Source organism: Cotesia typhae, unplaced genomic scaffold, assembly GCF_013202065.1.
Source record: "Cotesia typhae breed Kobodo isofemale line unplaced genomic scaffold, CoteBio_Ctyphae contig_5, whole genome shotgun sequence".
NCBI classification, from domain to species: domain Eukaryota; kingdom Metazoa; phylum Arthropoda; class Insecta; order Hymenoptera; family Braconidae; genus Cotesia; species Cotesia typhae.
This window is the reverse complement of record NW_027423757.1, coordinates 7,970,662-7,993,056: the sequence shown is the minus strand read 5'-3', so window position 1 is coordinate 7,993,056 and position 22,395 is coordinate 7,970,662. Positions and strand designations below refer to the sequence as shown.

General features: G+C 27.7%; 8 protein-coding genes across 8 annotated transcripts; 7 read left to right on the top strand and 1 right to left on the bottom strand.

Annotated features, from left to right (window-relative positions):
* Nucleotides 1–36: 36 nt before the first annotated feature.
* Nucleotides 37–3,504, top strand: LOC141530927 (organic cation transporter protein-like). Its single transcript, XM_074248321.1, has 6 exons — nt 37–1,086; nt 1,157–1,396; nt 1,478–1,736; nt 2,413–2,581; nt 2,661–2,953; nt 3,026–3,504. The coding sequence occupies exons 1-6, from the start codon at nt 925–927 to the stop codon at nt 3,478–3,480; spliced, it is 1,578 nt and encodes a 525-aa protein (XP_074104422.1). The 5' UTR covers nt 37–924; the 3' UTR covers nt 3,481–3,504.
* Nucleotides 3,505–3,803: 299 nt separating this feature from the next.
* On the top strand, nt 3,804–6,138 carry LOC141530926 (organic cation transporter protein-like). The gene is made up of 6 exons (XM_074248318.1): nt 3,804–4,230; nt 4,300–4,539; nt 4,626–4,884; nt 4,958–5,126; nt 5,196–5,488; nt 5,560–6,138. The coding sequence occupies exons 1-6, from the start codon at nt 4,069–4,071 to the stop codon at nt 6,012–6,014; spliced, it is 1,578 nt and encodes a 525-aa protein (XP_074104419.1). The 5' UTR covers nt 3,804–4,068; the 3' UTR covers nt 6,015–6,138.
* Nucleotides 6,139–7,282: 1,144 nt separating this feature from the next.
* LOC141530375 (organic cation transporter protein-like) lies at nt 7,283–9,692 on the top strand. Its single transcript, XM_074247434.1, has 6 exons — nt 7,283–7,441; nt 7,870–8,109; nt 8,180–8,438; nt 8,511–8,679; nt 8,751–9,031; nt 9,199–9,692. Exons 1-6 carry the CDS (start codon nt 7,283–7,285, stop codon nt 9,657–9,659), a joined length of 1,569 nt encoding a protein of 522 aa, XP_074103535.1. The 3' UTR covers nt 9,660–9,692.
* A 528-nt stretch (nt 9,693–10,220) lies between these two features.
* Nucleotides 10,221–13,204, bottom strand: LOC141530921 (uncharacterized). Its single transcript, XM_074248312.1, has 2 exons — nt 12,971–13,204; nt 10,221–12,603 (listed from the first exon to the last, which is right to left on the bottom strand). The coding sequence occupies exons 1-2, from the start codon at nt 13,032–13,034 to the stop codon at nt 10,610–10,612; spliced, it is 2,058 nt and encodes a 685-aa protein (XP_074104413.1). The 5' UTR covers nt 13,035–13,204; the 3' UTR covers nt 10,221–10,609.
* A 229-nt stretch (nt 13,205–13,433) lies between these two features.
* On the top strand, nt 13,434–15,297 carry LOC141530930 (CDAN1-interacting nuclease 1). The gene is made up of 6 exons (XM_074248326.1): nt 13,434–13,643; nt 13,715–13,819; nt 14,065–14,195; nt 14,282–14,361; nt 14,448–14,497; nt 14,583–15,297. The coding sequence occupies exons 1-6, from the start codon at nt 13,546–13,548 to the stop codon at nt 14,956–14,958; spliced, it is 840 nt and encodes a 279-aa protein (XP_074104427.1). The 5' UTR covers nt 13,434–13,545; the 3' UTR covers nt 14,959–15,297.
* Nucleotides 15,298–15,764: 467 nt separating this feature from the next.
* LOC141530922 (organic cation transporter protein-like) lies at nt 15,765–18,214 on the top strand. The gene is made up of 6 exons (XM_074248313.1): nt 15,765–15,940; nt 16,067–16,306; nt 16,395–16,653; nt 16,969–17,137; nt 17,202–17,497; nt 17,567–18,214. The coding sequence occupies exons 1-6, from the start codon at nt 15,779–15,781 to the stop codon at nt 18,115–18,117; spliced, it is 1,677 nt and encodes a 558-aa protein (XP_074104414.1). The 5' UTR covers nt 15,765–15,778; the 3' UTR covers nt 18,118–18,214.
* Nucleotides 18,215–18,623: 409 nt separating this feature from the next.
* On the top strand, nt 18,624–20,192 carry LOC141530374 (organic cation transporter protein-like). The gene is made up of 6 exons (XM_074247433.1): nt 18,624–18,788; nt 18,876–19,115; nt 19,193–19,451; nt 19,686–19,854; nt 19,957–20,108; nt 20,161–20,192. The coding sequence occupies exons 1-6, from the start codon at nt 18,624–18,626 to the stop codon at nt 20,190–20,192; spliced, it is 1,017 nt and encodes a 338-aa protein (XP_074103534.1).
* A 4-nt stretch (nt 20,193–20,196) lies between these two features.
* Nucleotides 20,197–20,961, top strand: LOC141530933 (solute carrier family 22 member 4-like). Its single transcript, XM_074248330.1, has 2 exons — nt 20,197–20,255; nt 20,338–20,961. Exons 1-2 carry the CDS (start codon nt 20,210–20,212, stop codon nt 20,865–20,867), a joined length of 576 nt encoding a protein of 191 aa, XP_074104431.1. The 5' UTR covers nt 20,197–20,209; the 3' UTR covers nt 20,868–20,961.
* The last annotated feature ends 1,434 nt before the right edge of the window (nt 20,962–22,395 follow it).

The window sequence follows — 22,395 nt, the reverse complement described above, 5'->3', positions numbered from 1 at the left end:
TCCCTGTTTAAATTCATGAATTGTATTATAAATAATTTTTATTTTTTAAATTAATATTTAAAATAATGAAAAAACTCTGCAATAAAAATTAATATAAATTTACATAATAAATACTGAGTAAATTATAAATTTGACGTATCTGTACATTTGAAGGAAATATTATGTGTAAAGTATTTAAAAAAATTATTTATAATCGACCATTACATTAAAAATATTACTCCAACACAATATGCATATTTATATAGTATTTAAATTTAAATGTTTTGAATAATTTTGAATCTCTCTTCTTTATCAAGGAAGTAAACACAAGCGTTAATTTTGATTTCATTTTGGAGTACATGTGTTTCATTGCCCCAATGCCCGCGAAAATAAAATCTGATAAATAAGGTTATCATAATTATTATCTTTATAATTGTAAATTAATTAAGAATAATTAAACAATCATTTAATAACTTGTACTAACAAATCACTGACTACTCTCCTTGACTAGATAAAATTCTCTCGTTAATTACGATCATATTTTTTGTATATATCAAAAAAGAAAGTTTGAAAATAATTCACATGTATAAAGATCAAAAGTTCATGTTTTCGCAATCAACAATTCAAATTATCAAGTTATCACAATTAAAATTTATTATCTCAAGTTTAGAAATTGTGTTTAATTAGCACGTGACGTCTCTTAGACAGCAGCTTATCATGACTTGTTATTTGATTTACACGAGAAATATACTTGAAATGATATGATAAAGTTCCACTTCTTCTTATAAAATAATTTTATTACTATTTTCATTTAAGATTGTTGAAATTTATATCAGAATATAATTCCATTCATCAGCGAAATTTTTTAACTTCACATTATCGTTGCAACAATTCTCAATTTTTATTGATACTGTATAAGTGTAACGCCTACAAAGTTTTCAAACTATGAAAAATGAAAAAGATGAAAAAATACACGAAAGGTGCCTTTTGCAAGCAATCGATGAATTAGGAAGAGGTTCAAAATTACTTTGGATTGTTTTTCTTCTCAATGTCATAAATTCAATAGTGAACGCACTACATACGATGTCATATATCTTCATAGCTGAGGCAAGTACACCAAATTGTATTGTTCAATAATGTGAATGATTTTTTTGTAAAAAAATTATTTATTATTCAGATACCTGAACATTGGTGTCATATTCCAGAACTGTTAGATGCTAACTGGACAAGCGAACAAATACAAAATATTTCAGCAGGAGACAAATGCTTGAAGTATGATTACAATTATGCATATCTTGCACATTTGGGCTATGAAAACGCTATAAAACATGTTGAAGACTTAAAATTTAACACTAGTCTTGTTTCTTGTTCTTCTTTCATTTTTGATGAAAGTGGAAAATCAACGATCGTTAATGAAGTAAGTTATTGTAGGTATGATTTATTTTTATTATTGTCATTCACCATTAATGCAAAAAAATTTTCTAATTGTATTTATTAGTGGAGCTTGATTTGTGATCGAAAATTATACCGCGCAAATACCTATTTTGTATATTCATTTGGAAAGCTCTTGGGTACCGGAGTCTTAGGAATATTCGCAGATAAATATGGACGAATGAAAGTAATAATAATAGGATTGGTTCTACAATCGATTGCCGTACCTTTAACTTCAATTGTGCCCTGGTTTCCGGGGTATATTTTATGTGAATTATTGATTGGAATTAGTGTTTCAACAATTTATTCATCGGGATACACAATAAGTACGTACTTTATTTCTTTATACACTGAGAAGAAAACTACTTATTTTAAATAATACTAGGAATTCAAATTGCGCGCATACGCGCGCCTTAATTTCGACCAATAAAGAATCGGGGACCATATTTTTTCGATATTTCGATATATTTCGATACTAACCAACTTCAACTCAGTCATGAATTTTATATTATAAATTAAAGTTAGCGGTCAGCTAATTTTTTTAACAAATCAATTACAATAAAAAAATGCTTCTAAAAATTTTCACTTGTAATTTTTATTAATTTTCAGATGTGAGACTTTTTGATTAAATTTTTTTTTAATAATTTAATTGCTACAAAATTCTAAAAAAATTTTTAATGTCTGTCAACTTCAGTGTTATTATTTTAAGATTTTATGTTCTTGACACAAGAATGTATATTCTTCAAAATTTTCAATTAATTACATTTTGTTAAAAGAATTGGTCGAATTGATTGAAATAATTTTTCTTTAATTCAAATAAGGCTATTCGGTCGTTTGATTATGATAATGGAAAAAGATATTGGTATTCTTCTGTCAAAAAATTAATATATTAATTGTTCATTTTAACAAATTCTTAAGTCAAGAAATTTTTATTTCTTCTTAGTAAACTACTAACAAAAAATTAATTGAGCTTAATGATTTTATTCATGGTCATTATTTCAGTGTCAGAAATCGCTAATGAGAAAAAAATGAAGATGTTGGGAACTATAGTAGATATTAACTGGTCGTTAGGAACTTGTTTACTCATAATTATCTCTTTCTACGTAACAGACTGGCGAAATTTGCAGATTATATTATCGTTGTTTACTATTCCAACAATTGTTCTTATTTGGTAAACCCATGCATTTGATAATCACTGAATATTAATTTGAGTTATTTAGATACAACAACTTGATCGTTGTATTTTTTAGGTTCGTAGACGAGTCACCTCGCTGGCTCATATCACAATCTCGTTATGATGAAGCCCAAAAAATATTAGAAAAGTACTGTGAAGTCGCCATTACACCGGCTTTAATAACAGCAAGTATACCACTAACTTCTATACCAATAGAACACTCTATAACTAAAGAAAAGTATCAACCAAGTTGTATGGAGCGTTATCTAGGAAATATAGGAATTCTTTTTGCGGATCCAATATATAGGAAAAAGATACTTATAATGTATTTTTCGTTCTTCGTATGTGTCATGGTCAGCTTTTATCTAGGTAATTATGAATTTCATAACTTACTATATTTCTATCTATAAATACGTGTCTAATAAATTTTCTTTGTTTCAGTTCTCAATATTGATAATTTCAAAATAAATCGTTACGTTTTCATGACAGCATCAGCAATTACGGAAACGCTTTCTCTTCTTTTAGTTCTAGTAATTTTAAAATTTTTAAGTAGTCAGAAAACGACTATTATTCTTTATTGGATCGCATCGATTTGCATGCTGTCAATGATTATTATTCCCAAAGACAATGTATATTTGATTTTAGGACTGACAGTAATATCTAAATTTTCGTTAAGTTCTACATTTACAACAAACATGTTATTTTCTTTGAAATTATTCCCATCAAGTGTAAGAAACTCAGCTTTAGGGACCTGTTTATTGATGTCTCAAGTAGGATCAATGTCATCGCCATATTTGGTTGATTTTTTGGGCCAAGTTGCACCGTGGTCTCCATCTGTACTTTGTGGTGCTACACTATTTATTGCAGGACTTTTATGCTGCATTGTTCCCATTTAAATAATAAATTGTATTATAAAATTATTGATGAAGACATTTAATTTAATAAAATTTGGAGTTTTTTCCTGAATTATGCTTGTCCTGCTCCTTTCCCGACATACTCAGAACTTTAAAATAAAAATTTTACTAATTTTAATATTTAATTCATCGGTAAGATATTGAACGATCTACTGGCATTTGAAATTCACGACACATTTTGTAATGACATTATTGTGTAAAAATGCGCTGTATCTACAATAGATAATGTAAGCAGATAAAAATATCTTACAACGTTATAAGTGATTGTATTTGTTGTTGATTGATAAAAAAAAAAAAATCTATACATGCACAAAAACGTTCACTGCTTCGCTATATATAATTCAAACTAATATGCTACCGCACTAATCTCTACTTCCGTAATTTTTTTTTATTTTTCAATTAGAAAATGATATCTTCTAGGACATCGCTTTGTTTTTTGATTGTTCTTTGATTAACTAGAAAAACATACTCACAATGATATCATAAAGTCTTACAATTTCGTTATAATAACTCGAAATTTCTATTTAAACTTGCCAAGTATTATAGTTATATTTATAGTGTTTCTCAATAATGCAAAATGAAGAAAATAAAAAAGTACAAGAAAAGTGCCTCCTGCAAGCAATCGATGAACTAGGACGAGGCTCGAAGCTTTTATGGATTGCTTTTTTTGTTAGTGCCATATCTTCACTATTAAAATCGTTGCATACTATGTCGTATGTTTTCGTAGCTGAGGTTGGCTTGCTGAACTGGATTATAAAAAAATATTAATAATTTTTACTCAACGAACGATCTATTTTTTAGATACCTGAGCATTGGTGTCATATTCCAGAACTGTTAGATGCTAATTGGACAGCCGGGCAAGTACAAAATATTTCAGCAGTAGACAAATGCTTGAAGTATGATTACAATTATTCATATCTTGCGCATTTAGGCTATGAAAACGCTGGAAAGTATGTAGAAGGTTCTACATTTAACACTAGTCTTCTTCCTTGTTCTACGTTTGTTTTTGATAATAGTAAAAAGTCAACAATAGTTAATGAAGTAAGTTATCCATAGTTTTTATATTGTTATTATTATTATTATCATCACTAATACAAAAATTTTTTTTAATTGGGTTTATTTATTAGTGGAGTTTAGTTTGTAATCGACAATTATATCGAGCAAATACATATTTTACATATTCCCTCGGAAAACTTTTGGGTACTGGAATCTTAGGAGTATACGCCGACAAAAATGGAAGAAGAAAAGCATTGATTATAAGTTTAACTCTACAAACTATTGCTGTACCTCTAATTTCAATTATTCCATGGTTTTGGGGGTACATTTTATGCGAATTACTAATTGGACTCAGCGTTGCAGCAATGTATTCATCGGCTTACACGATTGGTAAGTGCAATTTCCCGAAGAAATATTTAAAAAAATTTTTAATTATATAAAATAAATTTATTTATAACTACAGTGTCGGAAATTGCAAATAAAAACAAAATGAAGATTTTAGGAACTATATCAGATACTTTAAACCCAACTGGTGTATATTTGCTTATAATTATTTCATATTATATAAAAAATTGGAGAAACTTACAAATGGCACTATCATTATTCACTATTCCGGCAATTATCTTGGTTTGGTAAATTTATTTGATAGTTATTCGAATATTCATCCGAATCATTTTTATATAACTTTCAATTGTATTTAGGTTTGTAGAGGAATCGCCACGTTGGTTAATAGCCCTAAATCGTCATGATGAAGCACAAAAAATAATCGAAAAATATCGAAAAATTACTATTACTCTGGATCTCATTACCACAAGTGCACCACTAACTTCTATCTCAATAGACCATTCTATTATTGAAGAAAAGCATCAGAAGAGTTGTGCTGAGCGTTATCTAGGAAATGCAAGAATTCTTTTTATAGATCCAATTTATAGAAAAAAGATTCTTATCATGTACTTTTCTTTTTTTGTTTGTGTCATGGTCGGATATTATTTAAGTAATTAATATATTCATTACTCATTTTATAATAATTCTATTCATCCTGCTAATTATTGTTTTTTGTTTTAGTTTTTAATGTTGATAATTTCAAAATAAATCGTTATATTTTCATGGCAGCAGCAGCAACCACTGAGCTCGTATCTCTTCTTACAGTTTCAATAATTCTCAGATATATAAGTAGTCAGAAAACAACTATTATTCTTTACTGGATCGCATCAATTTGTATGCTATTAATGATTGCTATCCCCAAAGACAATGTATATATGATGATAGGACTGACAGTGATAGCTAAATTTTCGTTAAGTTCTACATTCACAACAAATATGTTATTTTCTCTGAAACTGTTCCCGTCAAGTATAAGGAACTCTGCTTTAGGAAACTGTATATTAATGGCCCAAGTTGGATCAATGACATCTCCATATTTGGTTGATTTTTTAGGCCAAGTTGCACCGTGGTCACCTTCTTTGCTTTGCAGTAGCGCACTATTTATCGCAGGGCTTCTTTGTTGTATTGTCCCTGTTTAATTTATTTACTTAAATTGAAAATAATGGTAACATTAAGTTAAAAAAAATAATATAAGTTTTTATTAATGTCAAATAAATTCTAGTTACTGTGAAGAAATAAAACTTTACTATTTATTCATCAGAATTCATTTTTTTTTTTTTTGCAAAGAATATACTCCATAAATAAAAGCTTGATAAACCATCCGTAAAGTTAGATTCCGAAAAATTTTGCGTCAATGTGTCAAAAAATTTTGTGTTAAAAATTTTTATGTTACATGCATATTTTACACTTTTTTGTGTTAATTTAACACAATAAATGTTAAATTTACATATAAAAGTATTAAATATTTAATACAAAAATTTTTGACGCAATGATGCAAAATTTTTTAATGATGATGTATGATGTATTGGAGAAGAAAAATATAAAATAATATAACAAAAATAAACAAAAAAAAATACATAAATAATATTTGATTTCATGAATATATTGATTCAACTGATAAAGGACTTTTTCTTAAATATCAAGATTAAAGAAGTGGTCAAATATTTTGTTTTTAAAAACTTCTAAACTTGTAGAGTTAAGTAAATTTTTAAAATTAAAAAAATACGTTTAATATTTATTTAAGTAAAATTATTCTTCACCTAATTGACCTTGAAATTTATTCAACTCTCAATACTAATAATACCAAATTGTCACAGCATTTTAATTATTGAATTAATCGAGCGATAACGTAAATATCATCATCTGATCTTGACCCCGATATATTTTTCAAAAACTAAACTTTAATGATTATTAATAGTGTGATAAGAGCAGTAGATTTTCTACTAAGGCATCATGAGAGTTGACACGTGTGTATATATATCATAGCCAGTTCATTTTGTTCGTTAATCCCTCGACATTTGGGATAATAGATGCCCGAAAGAGATAATTGTGATTATTATCTTTGCGATAATGAATAGCTGAACCATATGGCTGCTGTTTTTTCGTCAAATCAGTTTAACAGACTATGTGAAACGATATCTGATGTTTGTATTGGGACTGGATTCATATTTAGAGTGCGTATCACCAGAAATAATACCAAAGGCTCGCACGTGGAATATCACTGCCAGATTTATTAGTCATTGATTAATAATTCGAATTATTAAGAAATCACTGTTACGCGAGGTAAGCACGCCAGCAAATTAACACTTAAAATTTTTATCAAAATTTATTTTAAAGTTTCAGTTAAAAATTTAATTATTGATCCAAATTTAATTTGAACAAGTGCAAAAAATACAAAATATAAAGAATGGAATCCAAAAAAAGTGTAACAGCTGAAAGAAATATTCTGCTAGCTTTAGATGAACTTGAACAAGGATCTAAACTTATTTGGATTGTTCTGTTTGTTAGTATATCAGTATCATTGCTTAATGGATTTCATACGATGTCTTATGTATTTGTTGCTGAGGTCAGTATTGTGTTTTTTATTTTTATTTATTTTATTTATTAAATTAAGCGGCCCTAGAAGAAGTTTTTTAACTAAAGACAGTACAATTTAAATTTTTAATTTGTCACTTCACAATTGTTTTAATTTTTTTTAACAAATAAATTATAGCAAAAAAAAATTATTAAAAAAATGGACTTGTAAAAATTTTAATAAATTAAAAATGTAATTTTTTAAAAAATAATTTTTTAGAACAAATTTTTTTGTTAAAGAAAATTAAAAAATTATCAAGTGACAGCTAACTTTAATGTCATTACAGTCACAGCAAATAGAAAAATAAAGAAAAACTAATTCTATAATTTAATGGCAATTAATAAATAACAGCGCTCATATATCACTGTATTTTTTAATCGAATTAGTATTTTAAAATTATAAATAGTATATTTTTGAAGGTACCCGAACATTGGTGTTCAATTCCGGAGCTTGAAAAGTTCAATTGGACAGCCAAACAGATAAAAAATATCTCGCAAGTAGATGAATGTCATATATATAATTTTAATTATCAAGATCTTGCGGGTTTTAAGTATGAAGATGCGGTAAAATATGTAAAAGATATGAAATTCAATACTAGCGTAATTCCTTGTTCTTCGTTTGATTTTGATAAAAATGGAAGATCAACAATTGTTAATGAGGTACGTACAAAGAAATAAATAATAGTTATAAGTAGGGATATGCAACTTAAATATTTTTTTTTACTTGCAGTGGCAATTAGTTTGCGATAAAAAAATATACCGTGCCAATACATTTCTTGCGTATGCATTTGGAAAACTTTTGGGTGACGGAATTTTGGGAATATATTCTGATAAGTACGGAAGAAAACAAGCATTGATTATTAGTTTGATATTACAAGCAATTTCTGTACCTGCGAGTGCGTTCATTCCATGGTACTGGGCATATTTTGGGTTTAAATTCATGACTGGAATGAGCATCAGTTCGATGTATTCATGTGCATATACTATCTGTAAGGAAGAAAATTTTTTTATTATATTAATATATTTGACTAATAAAAAAAAAAAAATATTGATTAATTTAGTATCAGAAGTTACTAAAAATAACAAAAAAAATCTCTTTGGCGCGATCATTGATTCCATGTTTTCAATTGGAACTTTACTGCTCATAGGAATTGCATATTTTTTAACAAACTGGCGATATTTACAAGCGGCATTATCATTTTTTACTCTTATTACAATTATTCTTGTATGGTAAGTTTTTTTATAATCCAGTATTATATCTAATATTTTTTATGTTATAATTGAATTATTAAATTTGTTAGGTTTCTTCCTGAATCACCTCGATGGTTATTATCTCAATCTCGTCATGAAGAAGCCCAAAAAATAATCGAAAAATATTCTAAACCTTCGAAGACAACAGCCCTCATTCCAGCAAGTCCAAGCCTTTCATCGTCACCGGCAGAAAATGAAGATAAAAAAAAAAAAGGTTTAAAAAAATGTTTTGGAAAAACAAAAATTCTCTTTTCGGATTCGATTTTGAGAAAAAAAATTCTTACAATGTATTATCTCTTCTTCATAACTTTATCAGTCGGCTATTGCCTTAGTAAGTAAAAAAAATTTTTTTTTTAACATTTTTAACATTGATGGTTTTTTCACCTGATCCTTATTACATATTATAACTCAAGACCTGAATTTTTTTTATTATCATTTTTTTTTAAATTATCCCAACATATATATCTACTTGAAAATTTAATTACTTTTTTATATTAATTTTAGTCTTCAACATTGACACTTTTGATACGAATCGTTATATTTACACAGCAATAACAGCCACCGTCGAACTTATAGCAATTATACTAGTGCCAGTAATCCTGTTATGTTTAAGCTGTCAAAAAGCAAGTGCCATAATTAACACGATTGTAGCCATATGTATGATATCGATAGTAGCTATTCCTAGAGAGCATGTGTATATAGTTATGGCATTAACGTTTGTATCAAAATTTTGCTTAATGGCCAATTTTACTGTCAATATGTTACTTGCTTCAGAATTGTTCCCAACGAGTGTACGAAATTCTGCACTTGGTTCAAGTTTACTTATGGCTCAATTGGGGTCAATGTGGAGCCCATATATTGTTGATTTTCTTGGTAATGTTGCCTGGTTCGCTCCCACAACATTATGCGGTATTCTAACACTTATTGCAGCATTTCTTTGTCTAATTATACCTTCTTGAACAATGCCGTTTTTTATTTCAATTAATACCAGACTGTAAGTTTTTTTTTTTTTTTTTTTATACAGATTACACAAGATTATTTATATTTGTTTTATAAAATTTTAAGTCACGATATTACTTTACAATGTATAATAACGATATTTATAATTGTAAAGATATGATTCTATATCGGATAGCAGTTAATTTTGCGTTAATTTATATAAAAGTACACAATTGTGTGTATTTTTTTGAAATATTTATCAAACTAAGGAAGAATAATAAGTTTTATTTATTTTATTGTAGAAATTAAATCATTTTAACAATATAATAAAAATTTTTATATAACATTAATGAAAATAATTACGTACAAGAGATTAAAAAAATTTTTTTCGCAGTCTATCGTCTTCTCAATAATAAAATATATAAAAATTGAGATTGTAAAAGTTTAGTGACATTTACATACACTATGACTGCGTAAAATTTTTTTTTTAATTTCAAGTGGAAGTATGGCCTGAAAAATAAAAATATTTTAATTAATTTCTTTGACTAATAATTTAAAATATTAACAAAATAAACAATAAATTTAAAAAAATGAAAATTTATTCAAATATAAAATTCCATTAGCTTATAAATAAATATTTACATATAGAAACCAAGGTTTCTTAACCGCTCTGTATTATTAATGCTCATTTTTTTTATTTTTACAATATTTAACAGGCAGTGACAAATATTTATGTCATATAAGTCTTGAATTTACTGTACACTGAACACTTTACACCACAGTAAGATATTTAATGACATGGAATGTGATAAAAAATTAAATCATAAAGAACAAATGTATCGTTGGTAGCTAATAATCAAATAATGAAACATTCAATCACTTCACACGGACACAATAGCTGTGTTCACAATCAATGTTATAAAGAGGAATATGAAAGAACTTTTGTTTAAATAATAAATTTATCTTGTTACTATCGTTCGTTAGATCTAAGAGAATTACCAGACGAATCACTGTTACTTGCCTGCAGCCTTTTTTTTCTCGCTTCCAATTTCATTTTAGCTTCCTTTCTTTTTTTCTCGATCTCCTGGTCTGAACATAATTGCAAGGATTGCATGCCAGCAGACACATCTCTCGATGAAGATAACGACAACGATGATGATGATGATGATGATGATGTCGATGTCTGTCTAGCCGAGCTATTACTCCTAGACGCATTAAGACCTTCGTTTCTTCTTTCTCCAAATCTGTTAACATTATTGTATAACTGAGTATTATCCTTAACAATATTTCTCCTTCCAGAATTTGAATCCAAACAACTTGTAGCCCGAAGAACAGCCAGATGTTCATTACTTACAGATCCACCAGCAAACATTCTGCAACCACCCCTTGAATTTAAGTTCATATTATTAACTTTAAAATTACTACGTAAATTTGAATGTGATTTTGTATCTTGAAGCCCCGGTTTGATATTAGTTTGTTGTTCAAAGCTCGAATCTGAGGCACTTTTAGATTTGAAAAATTTCCAATCCTGCGATTTCTTTGGTGTAGTAACAATCGGCTGCGCATTTGGTCTTAAATTTACTGAACTACCTGAACGTTGAAATGCACGACCATTACTATTATTAGTATTATTATTGTAATTACCATTATTGGAATTATTACACATTGATGGCGTTTTGGGTATGGCACCAGTTGGTCTCATTGCTGGAACACTAGAATTACGATTAGTATTATTAGCATTACAACTAGGTTTTACCGATGGAAATGAAGTTGAAGATTTTTGAGGCACCCTCGGTAAAAATGAATTTGGTTTAATTGTTATTTTTGACGTGGATTCTTCTTTCGGGCTGTAAACTTTACCAAAGTGAGTGTCCGTTGATTGGCCCTTCAAAAGAATGGATTCTGTTTTTGTCAAGTCATTTTCACATGACGCAAAAAAATCGTCGAACGAATCATCCAGAAAACCATCATCTACGATTTCAGTATTTTGATTACAAACATTATTTTTTACAGGTACGTTTGAAGTATTTTTCTGTACATTCACACCCCCATTGGAAGAATTGTTGATAGGCTCAGACTTATGTTTAACGAACTTAGCATTACTTTGCTCAGACACTAATTTATATGCGGGTGTTTGAGCGTGCAAATAATTTTGAGGATTAGAAGCAGGTATGTTTTTGTAACTACTTTGAGGCTGGAATTTTGAGGTACCAGCTAAGTTTACAAATTCATTTAATGACTGTGACCTGCTAGAGCTATTCACTGGATTTAAAGGTTTAGACGGAGTTATTTTTAGCAACTTCTCTATTTCTTGACTACACCTTATCATTGTGTCATTCATTGAGTCATCGAACATGTCATCAATATTCTCATTTTTTTTATCATCACCAGCACCATGGATGTTTGCTGGCGCGGGTAACGAGTCGACAGGTGACGAGACAACGAGAACAGATTCATCGTTAAAGTCATCATCAAATTCAAGTTCCTCGGGAATGTTAAGGTCATTATCATCGTTATCACTATCATTATTAATATGATTACCGTTATTCGACTGCTCAGCCCGAGAATTAGATGCGTTTTTCTCCTGCGTAATAGTCGCTTGCAGCGCAATCATATCAGCTTTCAATTTATCAAGATTGTTAGTATTATCTTTTCTGATTATCTTTCTTTTTGTAGAATTGTACAGCAGCGGTGAGTTTGAGATGCGTTTTTTCTGTACCAATTTTGATCGTTTGGGCGTGCGATCATTTTTTTTCGATTTCGGCGTACCGTTCCAATCCCACGAGACATCCTGATTTTTATCTTGGGTTAATGTAAATACATCATTGTAGTCATTGTAATTACTTTCTGACAGATCGTTATTGCTTTCTGAAGTAACTTTAGATTTTTTCGGCGAACTTGGCCCTAAATAAATCACTTCTTCCGTCTCTTCATCTTCTTTATTTTTCTTTTTATTCGTCGTTTCTAAAAAAAAAAACTTATTTTTAATAAATTATTAACTATATTACTAAAATATGATTAGTGTCAATACAACAAACATAAAATTTTTAAAACCCATAAATTAATTTTTTTTTTTTAAATATTTTTACATTCTCTAAATGTTTTTTCAAAATTTTATCAACAACTTTTTTTTAAATTTATTCTAGAATTTTTTTAAAAAATTATTAGATGTTTCTTAATTTTAGTATCATGATTTTTTATTTTACTTTAATAGACATGTTATTTTTTTTTTTTTTTTTGATTAAAAAAAAAAACAAATTTTTGCATGTCAATAATTGATTTAGATCTAAAAAACTATCAAAAAAAAATAATAATATAAAAAAAAAATTACCTTCAGTATTTTTTCTTGTTTTTTGCTTATTATTCGAGTCCTTACCTACTTTGTACTTTTTCATTATCTAAATATTTATTTCAACATCTATTTTTCTTTGATCAAAGAAAATTTTATAATAATTATTTTGTCTCGTTAATAGATTGTTTTTATTAATTAACATCCAATTATGTGTAATAATTGATATAAATAATACTATCAATATTTATTATCAATAATTAACTTGAATCAGTAAAAAATAATAATAGTTTAAAAAATAATTATATAAAAATAATACTGACAACAAAAGCACGGACACAAAATATATCAGCTGGAAATTTTATACTGGTATTATTACTTTCTACTGGTACTGAGATCAGATTGGATGACAGTCTCCAATCATTTTAATCTTAGATGTTTCTTGAAATGCTTTCGACATGTGACTCAAGATCGCAGCAGCGGACAAGTTTTCAAACATAAACAGTAGTTGTATAACCTAAAAAAAAAAGTAAACAGGGTTTTCGCGTCCTACGTTTAATTTTTAGATAAAAAATTAATTGAAAATTGTACATAAAATAAAAAACAAAATTTTTAAAATGAAACGAGAATTGTTTAATCAAATTGTCAAAGATATTGCGAAATTCCAAGGATTGACTCGTGATTGTGCTAACTTATTAATAAACAAATACGTAAAGTAAGTATTACATATTTTTTAGAAATTAACTTTCAATTAAACTAATAATAAAATTAATTTATATTTTATAGTGTTTCGCCAAATGCTATTCACAGCATTTTATCTGCAGAGATGATGCAGAAAATGAAAACATGTAGGAATAAATTACATGGGATTCGATATAACCACTATGGAAAGTAAGTTTACGCTTTTATTATAGAATTGTTTTATGTTGCGCATAATATTATAATGTATACTTTTAATTATTCTTAAAATTTAATATTTTTAATGAATAATCACTTGAAGCACATAAAATTATAGGAAAGTACTAATTTAATTTAAAATCTTTTTTATGATATCATTAATCTACTTTGTTTATATATTTTGTTAATAATATAATATCCTATAAATAGTTAATTAAATAATTATGTTTTTTTTTCAGTTACGAAAAAGCAAGAAAGGATGGAGAACGTCCAGGAATAATAGTGAGAATGGCTGCAAAGACAAATCTACCACCAGCTCTATTAGCGCGTGTTATTTTAGAGCACCATTTTCAAAGTACCAATAAAAAATGTAATACTTATTTTTTACTTATATCATCATTTATTCATTTAAAATTTTTAAATAATAAATTACTTGTAATTTTTTTTTTTAAATAGTTTCTCGAGCCGACATATCACAACTTATGAAAGACACTACACGTATCCAAGATGTTGACTTGGCTTATGAAATATATTTGGTAATTTAAAGCATTAATCACGAATTATTATTTAATTAATAATATTAAAAATTTTAACTTAAAGTAAATGTATTTGATATTTTTAGTGTGTGTTATACGACGACAGAAATGGACTTATATCAGACTCAGTGTGTTTGTAAGTTTCAGTTTACAGTAATTTAATTACTCGACCAATAATTTATGATAAAATAATTATTTATTTATTTTAATATATCTTACAGAACGATTGGTAATGAATATGAAGCAAAATTGCAGTATTATTTGAATGAGTGCAATGCATCATATTCAACTGAAGATGATTTAAGAGCACGAGGATATGACAAAACTCCAGACGTTAAACTTGAAATTCCTGTAGCTGTTGATGGTTTTATAATCAATTGGATTGAATCCAAAGGACGTTTCGGATCACCGGATATCCATAAGACCCATGTCAAAGAACAATTTTTAAGTTATTGGAATCGATTCGGTCCAGGTCTTGTTATCTATTGGTTTGGATTCGTTGACGATATTGTTGAACCGAATGAAAAAAAATTCATTATCACGGATCATTTCCCTGAAAATATCGTTCATATGAACCCAACCATACCGCAGTTATAATTTGTAATTAAATTTATTTCGAGTAATTTATTTTAATTTATGACGTGATTTAAACGTATTTTAACTGTAAATAATTATTACATTTTTTTTTTACCGAAATTTCCAATATTCACAATCACTGTGACTGGTAGTATTTAAATTTTAAATAACTGACTAATTTTGATTGTAAAATGACAAACATATCATTAAAGGGGGGATGGAATTGTAAATGTTACTCGAATTTTATTTTATAAAAACAAATTATTAATATACAAAGCCTTAATTGTAAATTTCTATAAAGTTATGCTTAAAATTAATGAAGAACGTAAATTTTATTGAACAATAAAAACTTGTGATGTAAATTATTAAAATACAGTTAGTAATGATTTTTAATGTGTAGTTTGAATAAGAATTTTATTTTAAATATTATTTTATTGATAAAACACTAATTTAAATATTTCACTTCAAAAAATTACTTTTTATTAAGAACTGTCTTAAATATTGAGTTTTCATTTTGTTTTTAATCGAGTCCATGAAAAGTGCTAATAACTGTGCGTCAGGAAAAAAAAATAAACTCTAAAATGTGTTTATATTTAATTAAGTATGATTTATTTAATGTAAGTTTAATTTATTTAATATTATTTTAACAATATTTTCCAGCTGATAATAAATCATTTTTTCGAATGCAGTTAAACACAATCTGTACGATAAAAAATACGGTTTATTATAAATATAAAAAATATGTAAACCTGAAAATAAAAATAAATACTTTTAAATAAGTCAGTCATGTAGTTCCCAAGTTGTATCGGTTTGAGTAACAGTAAATTCAGCTGAAAACATAATGGAGGATAAAGAAAGAAAAATAATACAAGAAACATACCTTTTGCAAGAATTGGATAAACTAGGACAAGGTTCTCGATTTCTTTGGATTATTTTCGCCATTAATATGTTCACAGCCGTACTCGATGGAATGAATTGTATGTCATATGTTTTTATAACTGAGGTTGGTTTATTTCTTCTTTCTTTATTATTGTGAAGAAAAAAAAACGGAACAAAGTAATTACTTCTTACTTTTTGTATATTTGACGTTTATTAATTATAAATATCTAATCGAAGGTGTACTTAAAAGACACCTGACTATTGGTGTTTTATTCCACAGCTTGTAAATGCAAATTGGACTACTGACCAGCTCAAAAGTGTATTCCCAGTTGATAAGTGCCAAAAATATGATTACGATTACAAAAATCTAACGGATTTGGGGTATGATAAAGCTATAAAATCTATCGAGGATCTTGAGCTTAAACCAACAACTATTCAATGTACATCGTTTTTGTTTAATGATAGTAAACGGCATACAATTGTGAACGAGGTATTCTTCTAACGTAAAATTATTAAAATAATTTTTTCTTCTCTAAATTTTATCTATAATAAATAAAATAGTTTTATATTTTCGCTAGTGGGAGTTAGTTTGCGAAAAAAATTTATATCGAGCGAACACATTTTTAGTCTATGCACTGGGAATGAGTTTTGGTTCAGGCATATTAGGTACTTACTCCGACCGATATGGACGTAAAAATTCTTTAATAGTCAGTATAATATTACAAGTTGTTTTTGGACCTTTAACTGCATTTGTCCCGTGGTTTTGGACATATATGATTTGCAGATTCTTCACAGGAATGAGTATAAGCGCTATGGCTTCTTCAGCGTATACGCTTCGTAAGTAATAATTGAGGAGCTGATTTTCAAAAAGATATCTTTTCATATTTTAAAAGAGCAGTTTTTTTAACTTTTTAATATTAATTACTTCAAGAATTATAAAGATTTCGGAATAAAAATCCAATTGTAGCTTCATAACAAATAGCACTTTGTAGCTAAATTAAAAAAGTTCAAAAAAAATATTTGCAATTGAAGATTACCAGTTTTTTGTCTCGATTAATCAAAAATGAAAAGATACCCTTTTGAAATTCAACTCCTCAATTTTTATTATAATACAACTTTTAGTTTCATATTTAAAATATTATATACTTGCAGTGTCAGAAGTAACTCAAAATAATATGAGGAAAAGTTTATCAGCTTCGATTGATTCAACATTTTCTGTTGGCACTTTTTTCTTAATAGGTATGGCCTTTTTGTTATCAGAGTGGCGATATTTACAGCTAGCACTATCATGTTTTGTTGTTCCGATTGTTATTCTTATATGGTACGTAAGTATTGAAATTTCAATACTATTAAATATAATATGCATAATAACTTATTTTGACTAGTTTTACGCCTGAATCACCTCGTTGGCTCATATCCCAAAATCGACATGAAGAAGCTCAAAAAATTATTGAAAAATATGATGAATCTTTTGTCATGCCACCAATTTCTATAATAAAAACTTCAACGATAAATAAAGACTCATTATCATCGTTATTTGTAAAGTCGGAAAAACAAAAAAATTTCTTTTATGACAATGCCGAAAGCTTGAGAATTTTATTTACAAATTCGGATTTGAGAAAAAAAATTTTGATTGCGTATATTTTATTTTACGTGTCTTCAGCTATCGCTTATTCACTCAGTAAGAATTTTCAATAAATTCAATGAATTTTTAATCATATACTAAAGATAATTTTTTTTTTTATTTCAGTCTTTAACAGTGATTACTTCAAATTAGACCGTTTCATTTATATGTCAGTAATAGCAACAACTGAAATGACAGCTCACTTTATGGCATTAGTGCTTCTGATATATTTAAGTTGTCGGAAAACACTTGTTTTAACTTACACAATTGGATTTATTTTCATGACGGCTATTCTGATTATTCCAGAAGAAAGCAAAAGCACAATGATGGGATTTGCACTGATTGCTAAATTTTGTTTGTCTATTATTTATACCTCCAAACTTGTTCTTATAGCGAAATTATTTCCTAGCTCTGTTAAGAATACTGCCATGGGCACATGTATATTATTTTCTGAAATAGGGGGTTTCACTGCACCGTACATTGTTGATATACTTGGAAGTGTTGCATATTGGGCACCAACAACTCTTTGCGGGATTTTATCTCTTTTCGCTGGAATTCTTTGTCTTCTGATACCTCGAACTAAGCCACAGGACAAGAGTGATTTCGATGTGAATCGATGTAGACAAAAAACTGGATCTGATAAAATTTTTAATGAAGTATACAGTACTAATATGTAACTGATTTAATTTAAATATAATAATTTGTATAAGAAGAAATCAGTACAAAAAGTTGAATTAATAGTTTTTATTTTTATATTTGCAAATTACTACTATTTTAAAAATGTAATGGTATTTTATAAATAACCAAAATCAGGTCTAAATATTATTTAAAAAAAAAAAAAAAAAAAAAAATGAAAACACTGAAAAATATCTTCATTTTTTTTTATTTTTTTATTATTATTCAAATTTATTTCATTAAAGATTGTTTGTACAGTATATTTGTATATTTATACAAGAGAATAAAGAAAATTTTTATTTAGACAATTGCTATGGCATGTATCAAAATCGTTATTACAGTCCGTTGCACTTGAAATTAATTTTTCATGCTTTTTGTCATTCAGTAGAAAATATCTAAACAGTAATACATGAAAAATATAAATTGAACTCAGTCTTAAACTGTAATTTTATTGTTGATGTGTTTTTATAAAATAAATTTATTGATGGTCAAAAAAAAAGTTTAAAAAATGATGAAGGGTAGAGACGAAATGGATATTAAAAAAAGACGTCTTCTGCAAGCTATTGATCAATTAGAAGAAGGATCCACAATTCTTTGGATTTTACTTATCATGAATCTTTCAACAACATTATTATTCGGGATAAATTCAATGTCTTACGTTTTCATTAGTGAAGTAAGTCATGATTTTAAATAAAAAAAAAAAATTTTTTTTTTCATAATTATATTCTTCAAATATATCACCAAGTGAATTGTTTTTTAGGTACCCAAATATTGGTGCTCTAATACAGAGCTTGTGAAAGCTAACTGGACGATAGATCAAATAAATAATATAACTGCTGTCGATGATTGCCATGCTTACAAATACAATTATACTTACTTGGCAAATAAAGGATACGACAAAGTTTTACAATATGTAAAAGATGTCAAGTTTTTACCAAGTGTAGGTTCTTGTACGTCATTTACTTTCGATGAGAGTAAACGATCAACAATTGTCAGTGAGGTTTGCTTTCAATTATTGATTTTTATAACTTATAACTAATACAATTAATAAAATTGAATATGTATTCTTGTCTATAGTGGAGCTTAGTGTGTGACAGAAAATTATATCGAGCAAATACATTTCTCGTATACTCACTGGGAATACTCGCTGGCTCTGGACTATTAGGTACTTATGCAGATAAATATGGAAGAAAAAATTCTTTGATTATCAGTATAATATTTCAAGTTATTGCTGGGCCAGCGAGTGCACTAGTGCCGTGGTTTTGGGCTTATAGTGTATTCCGATTTTTTACCGGATTAAGCGTGGGGGCAATGTATTCTTCAGCATTTACGATCTGTAAGAAATATTTATTAAAAATATATTTATAAACTCTTGAAGAATAGGATTAAAATAATATAATTGAGTAAATTATTAATTTTGTTTTTTGAATATATTTATGATTATATTGAAGACTAATTGATAATAATACTACTCTATAATACGAAAATTTAATTTTTAGAGAGATTATTAATCTGTACTTTAAGAAATTAGAATCCCTGGAAACATTTTATTACGAAATTTGTATTCTAGTATCAGAAATCGCAAAAGGCAGCAGAAGAAAATTGTTTGCAGCAGGTCTTGATGCTTCTTATTCAGTTGGAACTTTCTTTTTGATAGGTATGGCTTATGCCTTACCGAATTGGAGACATTTACAATTAGCCATGTCTTGTTTCATTCTTCCAATGATAGTTCTAATTTGGTAAGTAATTTATTTTCTATTTTACAAATTATAATTGTGTATATGTATTAAAAAACTGTATTAATTTTCAGTAATAATTTACATAAAAATATTTTTTTTTAGGTGGATCCCTGAGTCGCCTAGGTGGCTAATCTCTCAGAATCGTTACGACGAAGCTGAGAAGATAATTAAAAAGTATTGTAAATCGTTTGTCACGACTCAAACTTCTACTGCAGAAAATCAAACGAATGATTCTACTTTATCATCTTCAGAATGTTCTATAACGTTGGAAAAAAAAAAAGGGTTCTTTAAGCGAAATTCAGAAAGCTTGCGAATCCTGTTCACGCAATCAGATTTAAGGAAGAAAATTTTGTTCATGCACTTTTCATATTACGTAACAGCAGTCGCAAGCTTATCACTCGGTGAGTATTAAAGCTATTAATATTTTCAAGTTTTGTTTTTTTTTTTATTTATCAAAATACTGATGTTTTTTTTTCTTTTTAGCTTTTAATGTTGATAATTTTAAATTAGACCGTTATATTTATTTATCAATACTTTCAATTAATGTAGTGATAGCCAATTTGGCAACTTCAGCAGTCTTGATGTTTATAAGCTGTCGTAAGACGCTTATTATAAATTACTTTATTGGAAGCAGTTTAATGATGGCAATTATTGCAGTTCCCGAAGACAATAAAAATATAATTGTTGGATTAGCATTAACAGCAAAATTTTGTACATCAGCAGGTTTTACTACTAACTTGGTTCTCAATTCAGAGTTATTCCCTACGAACGTCAGGAATACGGCATTTGGTACCTGCATAGTAATGGGACAATTAGGTTCTTTAACCGCGCCGTATGTTGTTGACTTACTTGGTAGTCTGATTTGGTATGCTCCGACCACATTTTGCGGGCTATTGTCGCTCACAGTTGGACTGCTGGGACTTTTGACGTCACTGACTAAAATAGATGACGAAAATGACTGTGCTGTCGTTAAAAAGCGATTTAATACGATAGAAATTCACAGAGGAGGATAATATGTGCAACAGTATTAATATCATCAAGTTTTTACAAAATATTGTGCAAATTTTTTTTAAAAACTCTTTTTTTTTGTTCAAAATAAATTTTAAGATTTTCATCGCTTCAATTAATAAAAAAATTTGTTTATTTATCTTTTATATTTTTCTTCACTTTTTTGTTGTCAAAAAAAATAAAATAAAATCTCAATTTTTATTTTTTAAATTAATTAAACCATAAATTAAACATATTGATAATTTTTGAGTAATTAAAAATTATTAAAGTCTATCAGATCTTGTCATTTAACACGATTTATATTGACACACTGATAAATGATATGTTATGATACTTCATTTGTATTATTGCAAGTTTTTTTTATTAAAAATTTATTAAACAATATTATATATTGACATAAGATTAAAAAAAATTCCTTTAAGGAGCTTTACAAGTGAACTGAGCAGCTATATGTCATGATTGAGAATCATGATTTAGGATAAATAAACTTTAAAACATTTAAAATCTTAATGAACCTAATTTATTGTGTCATAATAGTGATAGTAAATAAATTTTATGAATGTGGAACAATTATAAAAATTTGTTAAGTCATAGTTGATTGAATTTTTAACAAATAAAAAATTATTGAAGCTACAAGACAAACAAAATTTAATCAATAATGGAAAATAAGGAAGAAAAATTAGCGAAAGAAAAAGCCCTTTTAAAAGCTGTAGATGACTTAGGAGAAGGCTCTACATTTCTCAAAAGATAATTGAAAAGTATTGTAAATCGTTTGTCATGACCCAAACTTCTGTTGCAGAAAATCAAACAAATGATTCTACTTTATCATCTTCAGAATGTTCTCCAACGTTGGAAGAAAATAAAGGGTTCTTTAAGCGAAATTCCGAAAGCTTGTGAATCCTGTTCACACAATCAGATTTAAGGAAAAAAATTTTATTCATGTACTTTTCATATTACGTAACTTCAGTTATTAGTTATTCGCTTAGTAAGAAATTTGACTTATCTTCTTTAGTTTATAACAATACAATACCATTATATTTAATATTGTTTTTTTATTTCAGCTTTCAATGTAGACAATTTTAAATCAAATCGTTATATCTATTTATCAATAATATCAATAATTGATATAGCAGCCCATATGACAACTTCGATGATTTTGATGTTTTTAAGTTGTCGAAAATCGCTTATTATGATGTATGTAATTGGATTCATTGTTATGATAGCTATCCTAGCTGTTCCAGTGGAAAGAAAAATTATAATTGTAGCGTTGGCTTTAGTATCTAAGTTTTGTTTTTCAGTGAGTTTCACTGCTAATTTGGTGCTAAATACAGAATTGTTTCCGACTATTGTCAGAAACACAGCCTTTGGAACATGTTTAGTTCTGTCACAACTAGGTTCCATGAGCGCACCTTTTGTTGTCGATATACTTGGTAGTGTAACCTGGTGGCTACCTACCATATTTTGTAGTGTACTAGCACTTTTAGCAGCATTTTTGTGTGTTATTACCCCTCTTACAAAAATAGATGAAGAAAA

Bases quoted from the DNA above. Each gene is read 5' to 3' on its own strand.
- LOC141530927 (XM_074248321.1), top strand. From the start codon at position 925: ATGAAAAATGAAAAAGATGAAAAAATACACGAAAGGTGCCTTTTGCAA. The intron at 1,397-1,477 runs GTAAGTTATTGT...TGTATTTATTAG, and splicing joins AATCAACGATCGTTAATGAA to TGGAGCTTGATTTGTGATCG. The intron at 2,582-2,660 runs GTAAACCCATGC...TGTATTTTTTAG, and splicing joins CCAACAATTGTTCTTATTTG to GTTCGTAGACGAGTCACCTC.
- LOC141530926 (XM_074248318.1), top strand. From the start codon at position 4,069: ATGCAAAATGAAGAAAATAAAAAAGTACAAGAAAAGTGCCTCCTGCAA. The intron at 5,127-5,195 runs GTAAATTTATTT...AATTGTATTTAG, and splicing joins CCGGCAATTATCTTGGTTTG to GTTTGTAGAGGAATCGCCAC. The intron at 5,489-5,559 runs GTAATTAATATA...TTTTTGTTTTAG, and splicing joins CATGGTCGGATATTATTTAA to TTTTTAATGTTGATAATTTC.
- LOC141530375 (XM_074247434.1), top strand. From the start codon at position 7,283: ATGGAATCCAAAAAAAGTGTAACAGCTGAAAGAAATATTCTGCTAGCT. The intron at 8,110-8,179 runs GTACGTACAAAG...TTTTACTTGCAG, and splicing joins GATCAACAATTGTTAATGAG to TGGCAATTAGTTTGCGATAA. The intron at 8,680-8,750 runs GTAAGTTTTTTT...TAAATTTGTTAG, and splicing joins ATTACAATTATTCTTGTATG to GTTTCTTCCTGAATCACCTC.
- LOC141530921 (XM_074248312.1), bottom strand. From the start codon at position 13,034: ATGAAAAAGTACAAAGTAGGTAAGGACTCGAATAATAAGCAAAAAACA. The intron at 12,604-12,970 runs GTAATTTTTTTT...TTTTTTTTTTAG, and splicing joins AACAAGAAAAAATACTGAAG to AAACGACGAATAAAAAGAAA.
- LOC141530930 (XM_074248326.1), top strand. From the start codon at position 13,546: ATGAAACGAGAATTGTTTAATCAAATTGTCAAAGATATTGCGAAATTC. The intron at 14,196-14,281 runs GTAATACTTATT...TTTTTTAAATAG, and splicing joins TCAAAGTACCAATAAAAAAT to TTTCTCGAGCCGACATATCA. The intron at 14,362-14,447 runs GTAATTTAAAGC...TGATATTTTTAG, and splicing joins TGGCTTATGAAATATATTTG to TGTGTGTTATACGACGACAG.
- LOC141530922 (XM_074248313.1), top strand. From the start codon at position 15,779: ATGGAGGATAAAGAAAGAAAAATAATACAAGAAACATACCTTTTGCAA. The intron at 15,941-16,066 runs GTTGGTTTATTT...TGTACTTAAAAG, and splicing joins CATATGTTTTTATAACTGAG to ACACCTGACTATTGGTGTTT. The intron at 16,307-16,394 runs GTATTCTTCTAA...TATTTTCGCTAG, and splicing joins GGCATACAATTGTGAACGAG to TGGGAGTTAGTTTGCGAAAA.
- LOC141530374 (XM_074247433.1), top strand. From the start codon at position 18,624: ATGATGAAGGGTAGAGACGAAATGGATATTAAAAAAAGACGTCTTCTG. The intron at 19,855-19,956 runs GTAAGTAATTTA...ATTTTTTTTTAG, and splicing joins CCAATGATAGTTCTAATTTG to GTGGATCCCTGAGTCGCCTA. The intron at 20,109-20,160 runs GTTCTATAACGT...AAATTCAGAAAG, and splicing joins TACTTTATCATCTTCAGAAT to CTTGCGAATCCTGTTCACGC.
- LOC141530933 (XM_074248330.1), top strand. From the start codon at position 20,210: ATGCACTTTTCATATTACGTAACAGCAGTCGCAAGCTTATCACTCG. The intron at 20,256-20,337 runs GTGAGTATTAAA...TTTTCTTTTTAG, and splicing joins AGTCGCAAGCTTATCACTCG to CTTTTAATGTTGATAATTTT.